The following is a 10,589-nucleotide window of genomic DNA, read 5'->3' as shown; positions in this document are numbered from 1 at the left end:
GCTGCTTCTATAATATAGATGTCGGTAATGAGAACAAGTGCTGCTTCTATAATATCATAGATGTCGGTAATGAGAACAAGTGCTGCTTCTAGAATATCATAGATGTCAGTCAAACAATTTCTAAAGAGCCAACAAATATAAATATAACATAAAATCCAGATATTATGCGTGTTGTATTAGAAAAGATCAACAAGTATCGTTTTTCAAACGCACAACAGACAGCTTCAAAATTTTGTAAAGTAGGTAAGCATTCATTTCGTACACTAGTGCCATTTTACATTCAGTAACACCGATCTTTGCATAAATATGATCGATACTCAGTGTCATCAATAAATGGAAATTCTATTTCATAATTTTCAAAATGTGTTACATTCCCCACATTTCTTATTTAAGTGCAATTGATAATTTTAATTTTCATTGCGATGACTTCAGCATTTTAATAAGAGAAACATTGTTGAGGTATACCATTCACACAATTCGCCATGATAAGGTTGGCTGACGAGCATGGATAATCCCACTAGTTATATATCGTGAAAATTATAGGACTGATTAAAATAGTATCATCACAACTATAGGACTGTTTAAAACAGTATCATGACAATTGTAGAACTGTTTAAAATAATTTCATAACAATTAGAGGACTGCTTAAAATAATATAATAACAATTTATAGGCCCGTTTAAATTAGTATCATCACAACTATAGGACTGTTTAAAATAGTATCATGACAATTATAGGACTGTTTAAAATAGTGTCATAACAATTATAGGACTGTTTAAAATAGCATCGTGACAATTGTAGAACTGTTGAAAATAGTATCATGACAATTATAAAACTGTTTGAAATTGTATCATGGGACTGTTTAAAATTGTATCATGACAATTATAGGACTATTTGAAATAGTACCGTGACAATCATAGGATTGTTTTAAATGGTATCATAACAACTATATGACTGTTTAAAATAGTATCATGACAATTATAGGACTGTTTGAAATAGTACCGTGACAATCATAGGATTGTTTTAAATGGTATCATAACAACTATATGACTGTTTAAAATAGTATCATGACAATTATAGGACTGTTTAAAATAGTATCATGGGACTGTTTAAAATTGTATCATGACAATTATAGGACTATTTAAAATAGTACCGTGACAATCATAGGATTGTTTTAAGTAGTATCATCACAACTATAGGACTATTTAAAATAGTATCATGACAATTATAGGACATTAAAATAGTATCATGACAATTATAGGACTTTAAAATAGTATCATGACACTTATAGGACTGTTTAAAATAGTATCATCACAACTATAGGACTGTTTAAAATAGTAGAATGACAGTTGTAGAACTGTTTGAAATAGTATCATGAAAATTATACGTCGTTTAAAATAGTATTATAAAAATTATAGGCCCGTTTAAATTAGTATCGTCACAACTATAGGACTGTTTAAAATAGTATCGTGACAATTGTAGAACTGTTTAAAATAATATGATAACAATTAGAGGACTGTTTAAAATAGTATAATGACAATTTATAGGCCCGTTGAAAATAGTATCATGACAATTATAGGACTGTTTAAAATAGTGTCATAACAATTATAGGACTGTTTAAAATAGTACCATGACAATTGCAGAACTGTTTAAAATAGCATCGTGACAATTGTAGAACTGTTGAAAATAGTATCATGACAATTATAGGACTGTTTAAAATAGTACCGTGACAATCATGGGATTGTTTTAAATAGCATCATAACAACTATAGGACTGTTTAAAATAGTATCATGACAATTATAGGACTTTAAAATAGTATCATGACACTTATGGGACTTTAAAATAGTATCATGACAATTATAGGACTTTAAAATAGTATCATGACACTTATAGGACTGTTTAAAATTTGCTTTTGTAAAAACATTCTGAAGAGATTTAAATATTTTTTATAGCTTCAGAAAGAAGAATGTAGATATATCTATTTGATGTGAAATGTTTATGATGATTATTAACTTGGATTCCTTAAGATTGCTTTCATATTTAGTTCCAACTCTAAATTACTTGAATTGAAGTTTTTAGAATAATGTTAAGAAAATTCAATTTATCTTACTAACTTAACAAAAGGCCTTCTGAGCAGACATTTGTGGCACACAAAAGATAGATCTGAAACTGATGTTTTTCCACCTGTTATTTCAAATGCGTGTTTTTATGGTAACGGGCTGTGAACCATGAATCTTTTGACTTGCAGTTCAAGTAGACTAACCACTAGGCTATCCGACCTCAGACACAGTCAAAACAGTATTAAGTTCACAACCAAGCTTAATAGAGTTTTTGTGCCTTACAGTTCAAAATATAGCGTGAAAAGAAGTTTTAAAGATACAGTTTTAATTTTATATATGTGTATATCGTAAACAATGTGTTTTAGTTATTTGATTTGAAATGCTGTATTCTGATAAAGCTATAGGTTTGAGAAGTTTCCTGTATGAATTCAGAAATCACGAAACTTTGTATTCAGAAGATACAAATATTCACAATAAAGAAACATGGCTTAAATTGAAAACCCCGTTTATATGAATGTCTAAAAGAACAATCCGTCTCTGTAATCACAATGTAAGCTCACTAAAGCTTTACAGTGAAAAAAACATTTTGTAATCTAATTCTAACTATTATGAATGTTAATTGGGTTAACCCAATAACATACAATCATCAAAGTGTAGATTGAACTGGACCTCCATTTGAAATTAAACAATTCTCGGAACACTAAGTTTATATATTATATCTGCTATTGTGCGGCTATATAATGTGAAGAACTAAATAGTTGCTAATGACACTTTTTATTCACTCACCTATCCAGTGTAAAGGTTTTTCTCATAGTAACGCCAAAGCAAGTTCACACCAACAGTGTGTTTGAAGAATAAACTAGTTGAAAACAAACTTAAACATTCACAGCAAACTATAAACTTTAATTAATTAGATAGTATGGCTGGTTGTATTAAAGTAAATCCATTGGTTTTAAGAAGATACAGCTTTTTAAATGAAATTGTACAGTAAGATCTGGTTCATTTTCTAGTGTTACAAATATAAATGAGTGTTTAGAATAACAAACAGTTCCCTCAAATTAACAACACTTCAATGTCACATATAATGTACAATCGTAATATTTCAAAAGAATCTCAAGCATAAATTAACATATGATGTTTGTTTATTGTTGTAGGAAAAATATGTTTGTATAAGTTTACGCCAATGGCCGGACGACCGCTTTGACACACGGTGATACGCCTTCATCAGTTACGAAATCATAATACAAACATCACTATATTATATTTTTTACAGGAGAAAAATAATTAGGAATTTTGCTTTTACTTTTGCTACTTATCAAACTGCAGTTAAGGTACTTACCTCAAAACATCCCAGGACGGATGAGGTGATAATGAACACATTTGAAGCTCGTTTGCTTTCTTTAGTCCCTCCTTCCAAACAGAGATCGTAGTAGTCAAGATTGATAACCCCCGATGATTTTTCCGTGCCCTTACATCCCTGTAAGATATAAGATCAAAGTGAATCTATAAGTTATTTATCTATTATATAAAAGATCAAATTTTCTTTATCTTTTTCATTTTAAGAGGCTCGAGTAGCAAACTAAGTTGAAATCCCTTACTAAGTTTATTTTCCTGTTGTAGAATTGAAATAGATTTTATACGTTTCTACGAAATATGTATGTATGTATATATTTGTATTCTCCATTAATTTCTCACGTTTGGTTCGGTTGTTGTTAAGCGCAAAGCTATATAATGAGGCATCTGTGCTCTCCCACTGTCGGTTTGAAACCCTGATTTTGAGCGTCGTAAGACTGTAGACTTATCGCTGAGCCACTAGGGGCTAATTTCAAACGAAAATTAAAAAAATAAAACTTAAAATAATATAAAAAAACATTCGTGTATCTCTAACAGGAACCTTGCCTGGGTTCAAACCTGTAGTTGTGCTAAGTTATTCACAAAAACATCATTAGTTTATTTTGTTCATTTTTTAAGTTTACAAGCTTATTGTCATCAGTTTCAAAGTGTAATACTTCAGTAATTCTCTCTCGGTTATTGTTTCACAAAGTTTACTAAAAAGTCAAATTCAAAAAGCCCTTATCTACACATTAATACTTTAAGTTAATTAAGGTGATGTTTCTTGGTCTCCACACTACACTTAAATCGTCCATTGCGGCTCAAAATCAGAGTTAAATTAATTTTTATAATGATTTTTGGGCTTATTGGTTTCCAATACTTTACCGGTTTCAGTGCTAAAACCGTAACGTTAATACTTTGTTTATTCATAATACTGTATAAAAGTACATTTTGTACGGACGTTACGAATAAGGTCTCTAGCACTCAAAGACATTACGAATTTGTATTTTATATAGTACTCAAGGAGCTTTACAGTGGCCAAAGCAAGTGAAGCAGCATAAGCAGTAACAACGAGGCGAATCTTTTTTACCCTGAAATCTACTATTCCTTTTTCATTGTGATATCATCAACTGCCTAATTTTATTTGTTCTATAAGTATAAAGATAGAAAAATCAAAAATAAAGTATATCAAAATTAGAAACAAATTATTCTGTTTTAAATACTTTTACTTAAAGAACAGTATGAACTATGTGTTTTGTTCATTAAAACTGTTGCAGTTAATATCCGGTAGGGTTCAAATCATTTCCACATTAAAATTACTCTTGTGAACGAAATGCAAATTTTAAAGAATATATATCATCCTATGAACTTAGACCACAGTAAACAAACGCTATTGAACTATAAAAAAGGCTTATTTTCATTGAGGTTTTCTCGAAAAGATTAGATATATAAATAGTTAATTCTGACTTTTCAAAAGCCATTGTTGTATGTGTTCAAAGCATTTAAGTAATTTTAAAGGTGAACTGAGTTGTGAACTGAAAAAAAGAAAATATATTATGGACGTTCCGTATTTTAATTCTTCAGTAAATGCTGATGAAGTTTACCCTTTTTTTAAAACTAAACGATTGAAATTTTGGTTAAAGTGAAATCACAAATTCTCTTTTCATTATTAATTGTTGTAAGCACTTAGTGTAATACTAGTTGAATACATATAATATTAGATTGTAACAATCTGTTTTTACTTTCTTGTGTTGGTTAAGACTCGTTCACGATTTATAACAGGTGAAAAATGATAAAACAATTAAATAAATCAACACGATATAAAGGATTTTGTTGTTTATTTTCTCTTACTTAACACTATTTTGTTTGCATGTAGTTATTTATGTGTACGAGAACACTATTGCTATACAAGATAATAGCTGAAATATACATAAAGACGTGTTTAAATAAACGCACAATTGAGACAAATACACCAAACTAATCGATAACTTGTTATGTTTATTATATAACAAAATAACAAATAGATTTAAGGCCCATTTCTTTATTATCTTCACTTTTGGTTTATCCTATAGAACACAGAAATATTGTTGGCCAACTTTATGCTGAAGAGCTAAAATGGCTATACAACAGGTTTAAGTTCAAACCTGTTCTTATTGTTTATATGAACTATACCTCATTTTCGTAGGTGTACATCTTGTTTCCATTCAGAATACAGAACCGGCGTTTCCAGGAGCCAGGGAGAAACCAAGTACGTTGAATGTATTTCCTCAAATAGCCGGTTTTTCGGGGCTGAACAAAGGAAGAAGGTGCAGGAATCTCACGTCGCTATTTTTGGTGAAAACCATTCAATATTACCTCATTAAGATCAAATTGTGGGACAAAAATTAAATTAATACACATTACATGCAACTAATCATTGTGATAAAATAAATACGGTTTTATGTAGGTAAAGGAACGTGAAAAATATTGAAATTATTATTATTACTTAATTATGGGTCTGTTTTTCAAAATTTGTTCGCAAATTCTAATCTTCCCCTCACTGAATATTCAGTTGTTCATAATAGAATAATTTGAAATGATAAATGTCATAAAATAGTTGAAGCTGGGAACTGTTGCAGATATGTATGTATTATTTACTTGTATGGATTTGTTTTCTCACATTTGATAACAGAGTTGTACATAGAGTGCGGGACTTGTGCGATTAATGTCCCTCTGCTGGCATACCTATTGTGTAGTTTAATTGATATCTTTAAACTTAATGAGCAAACAGTCAATGCATATTGATACAGCTATAGATTTTATTCTGAAAATTACTCTACTAATTACTCTTTTTAACAAACATTGTCGCCTGCTATCAGCCGGCCGCCACTTTCTCTCTCTGTAATATAGAGGGAAAAACAGACAGCCGGACGAAAATTCTGCCTCGAGTAAAATATTCTGTTAAATATACAGAATCAGGTGAAAGATGATGCTTTCTCATACTAAATGTGGATCTTCCAATAGAAAGGGAGTTCAAACACCACGTGAGACAGTCCAATAGAGAAGCTTAGGTCTCGTAAGAAAACCACTTTGTACAATCTGGTTTTGTAAAGAAACTGTCCATACCAGTTGTCTCTTTTTTCGTCAATAAACATGCCTATCAAACTTACATGTCACAATCATGAGGCCGGTAACCAATTACCTTCCATAAGCGTCTGTTCTCATAACAATTCTCCGTCAAATGCATGATATGTCACGATAAAATATGGCTCAATGATTTCTCACACCCACTCCGTCAAATGTATATGTCACGATAAAATATGGCTCAATGATTTCTCACTCCCACTCCTTCAAATGTATGATATGTCACGATAAAATATGGCTCAATGATTTCTCACACCCACTCTTTCAAATGTATGATACCTCACGATAAAATATGGCTCAATGATTTCTCACACCCACTCCGTCAAATGTATGGTATGTCACGATAAACTATGGCTTAATGATTTCTCACACCCACTCCGTCAAATGTATGGTATGTCACGATAAACTATGGCTCAATGATTTGTCACACCCACTCCGTCAAAGGTATGATACGTCACGATAAAATATGGCTCAATGATTTCTCACACCCATTCCGTCAAATGTATGATATGTCACGATAAAATATGGCTCAATGATTTCTCACACCCACTCCGTCAAAGGTATATGTCACGATAATATATGGCTCAATGATTTCTCACACCCACTCCGTCAACTGTATGATATGTCACGATAAAATATGGCTCAATGAATTCTAACACCCACTCCGTCAGTGTATGATATGTCACGATAAAATATGGCTCAATGATTGTACGGCTGATTTTAAAATTTTGTTTAACAAATACCATGTTGATAACACGTTTTTTTTCTCCAAAATCGTGTTCAGGTGGACTCTTTTCTTGACTATCCAAGTCCAAAACATCCAAATGTTAAGCTCACACTTTAAGTTGAAAATATTCTTCCTTTTCATAAGTACGTTAATTACAAGATAAAAGTTTTACTGTTGATTTCTGTCGTAAGTCTTCATTTACTTGTTATATCTAAATTTTCGGTTCTGTTCTTGAATTTTACGGAATTAAATAACTGCCTTAGTTCTAGAGATTATAAAATTCAGTTCTTTTTTTGCTTGTTAGAATGAATTAGTATTGTTTGTTGCTTAGTACAAAGCTACAAAATGGGCTATTTGTGATGTGGCCACTGAATAGATCAAACCATGAATTTTATCATTATTAGTTCTTAAGCTTACCGCTGTACCACCGAAGGCGTGAAGTAATATAAAGAAGATTTTATTGAACATTGAATATCCTTTTCAGCTCGTTACTTCAGTAGACATGACGACCATGTCAGAATTTAATAAACAAGAGGAAAGAGGTCAAAATAAAAGTTATGGAAGGTAAAGAAGTAGCCATCTATTTGACTTAAATTGATAAATTCTCAAATCAACTTCGCATAAACCTACAAAATAGAAGAAAAAACTTGTTGCTTCTTGTTTTCACATTTTTCACAGTGACGTCATGTAAGAATTGTGTTCAAGTTTAAAGAAAGAATTACAAAAAGGCAATATTCATTGGGCGTCTGTAGTTACAGGTGTCTGTCTCGTCATACTACATTTGCAATACGAAACGCTAATTACAAAGACGACATTTCAATCTATCTTTGACCACTCTGGCATATAAGTTGCAAACCTTTTTTAATGTTCCAATTTCATATAATGACTTTTGCATTATTTATTCAACCTGTAGTGAGCAGAATAAGGATATAAGAAACTATTTCCATCGAGGACCTAAAACCTACCCTCATCAAAACGGAAAATGTAAAATAACTTCTCAAGCTATGAAGCTTTGCCTCAAATTTTTTTCTGGAAAAAGACCTTAAGATAAAACTGTTTTATCTTATCATTCAGTAACAGGACTGAAAAACTACAAACAGTTAATTTTAATTATTTTTTCAATTCGGTGGTAAATAATTGTGTATAACACCAATTCTTCTGACTCGTTATAATTGGACCAAGTGTATGCCTTCTTTTATAGCGCTAGTATTATTTATCCACTGTTTACGAAGCATCTTAAGAACGCAATCCATGCACTCATGACATAATGCGTGTGTGGAATTTACATTTTCAAGATGTACGTGTGTTTTTTAACTTATTTCTCAAGTAAACTAGTCATAGTTTCACGAAGTGTCAGCAGAAGGCGCGCAATAGGGAGGGGTAGAGAAGATTATTTCACCAGAGGCGATGACGTCATAATTCCACGAAGTGGCACCAGAGGGCGTGTTGATAGGCCATCATGACAGGCGAACATGACAACGAAAGTTGTCCAAAAAACGTGTTGCTAGTAACACGATGTGGAACCAAAAGACGTAGTGGTATGAAATAGCTCAACATGATATTATAGTAACAAAGTCTTAAAATTAATAATTTAAAGATTTTTGGTAACATCAATTATACAATACAGTGTTCCTATATAAAACTCATATTTCGTTATAACTCAATATACTATCATACATACTTAACAAAACACGTACTATAAACATCATAGTTTATAATTTTACTGGATTAGCTTTCATACGAATTATGTTCATTCTAACTCAGTATGTAAGATTTTCTATAGTTTATAAACGATAGTGAACAATCTGTCAAAAGTTCAGTTTAATTATCTCATGTTATAATTTCCATTGGCTCAGAAAATAGAATTAACAGATATGAATCAATGTTACAGTAACAACTAAAATCAGTGTTGCCATATATCGGACGATTTGTCCTGAACAGGATGCTAATTTTCATGTATAGCTTTATAATTCCGTTGAATTTAAAGGATCTATGTAAATAGAAATTACTGTTGTTACTTTTGTCTTATAGAGCTTGTTTCTTAATAATTGCATGTAGTCTATAGATTTGCTAAGTCAAACTTTGGTTTTAGAAAATATACAGGGCAGGACATCAAGTTTTAGAAAAGCCTTTTACCTTTTCTGTTCACTAAACAGATTACCCTTTCATTTGAATATAGGACATTCTATCTGACACATTGTTTTACTGAAAGAAGAGGATGATCGCTATGGTGGAAAGATTTTATGAAAAGAAAAGTTGAACAAGACAATTATAATACATTGTCGTTATTTATGTATTTACATTATACTTAACATTGAAAATAATTGGTTCAAACTCTACATAATCATATATTTTCGTCATATATTTAATGTTCACCATACTTTAGAGCTTTTGTATGTCAATGAATTTAAAAGACAGCAAAGATAGTTCTTTTAGTTTGCATAGTTATACAAAACACTAACTGTCTATTCACGATATTCTATTTCTCAATATTTGACAGTACATGTACATTTCAGTAAGCATACAATTCTTGCATACTTTCTGCTCAATACTGTACCCGACATAAAGCAAATGGTCAAACGTTCAGACTGTGTTAGTCGGCTTAGAACATTTTTTCAATATGAAAGATTGACTAAATTCTACTTTTAATATCTCCTTAGACATCAATATGTAAAATATTTCATTATTCAAAGGATAGTAACAGAGTTAGTTGTTCCCGGGTAGCATTGATAATTTCGGTCACAAGTTCAGTCTACAACAAACAGTCTAATTTTTATTTTTAAATATTAACAAGCTTCTGATTACATGGTATAATTATTTATCGATGTTTCAGTATAAAATCACAAACTCTAAATAAGACAGTTGTCACACATACTGAAACATTTATTCACAAAACTAAGAAAAAATCTCAAACTTAAGTATCACATATACTGAAAGAATTGTTAGTAAAACGTCAAGATACATTAATAAACTATTTAAAAAAAACATCATAAGTTACTGACCTATACATATTGTTACGACAGTGGAAGTCACGTGACGCTAGTCTATGTGACAGGAAAGCTGGATGGCCAAAAGTGCAACTTTGTCATAGATTCTGCATCTCAGCAAACCCTTGTGAGCATCGAGGTGCTGGATCACAAAGGAGTACCAGAAGCCATACAGAAGCTCTGTGGTGTGACAGGGCATTATGCAAGGTTGTGGGGGCCGGTGTGGATAACTATTGAGCTTACGGGCATGAAGGACAGACACAAGATATACTTGGCTGACATTGAAGACCAATGCATACTATGATTGGACTACTTACTACAGAGGAAGTGTGTAATTAATTTTGATAAAATGATGTTTGAG

The 10,589-nt window shown here is 31.4% G+C and overlaps 1 protein-coding gene across 3 annotated transcripts in view; it reads right to left on the bottom strand.

Annotated features, from left to right (window-relative positions):
• Window positions 1–10,589, bottom strand: part of LOC106462660 (src kinase-associated phosphoprotein 2-A-like) — a 44,814-nt gene that overhangs the window by 18,066 nt on the left and 16,159 nt on the right. For all 3 annotated transcript variants that reach the window (XR_002611326.1, XM_022389980.1, XM_013922604.2), the window contains exons 2-3: window positions 5,564–5,716; window positions 3,399–3,536 (exon numbers count right to left, since the gene is read on the bottom strand). Coding sequence is in view for 2 of the 3 variants with exons in the window: in XM_022389980.1 (XP_022245688.1) it covers window positions 3,399–3,536; window positions 5,564–5,716 (291 nt within the window). In the remaining variant the exon portion in view is untranslated. The remainder of the gene's footprint in view (window positions 1–3,398; window positions 3,537–5,563; window positions 5,717–10,589) is intronic.

Source organism: Limulus polyphemus, unplaced genomic scaffold (assembly GCF_000517525.1).
Source record: "Limulus polyphemus unplaced genomic scaffold, Limulus_polyphemus-2.1.2 Scaffold1218, whole genome shotgun sequence".
NCBI classification, from domain to species: domain Eukaryota; kingdom Metazoa; phylum Arthropoda; class Merostomata; order Xiphosura; family Limulidae; genus Limulus; species Limulus polyphemus.
Note: the sequence above shows the minus strand (reverse complement) of the source record. Positions and strands in the feature narration are given on the sequence as shown.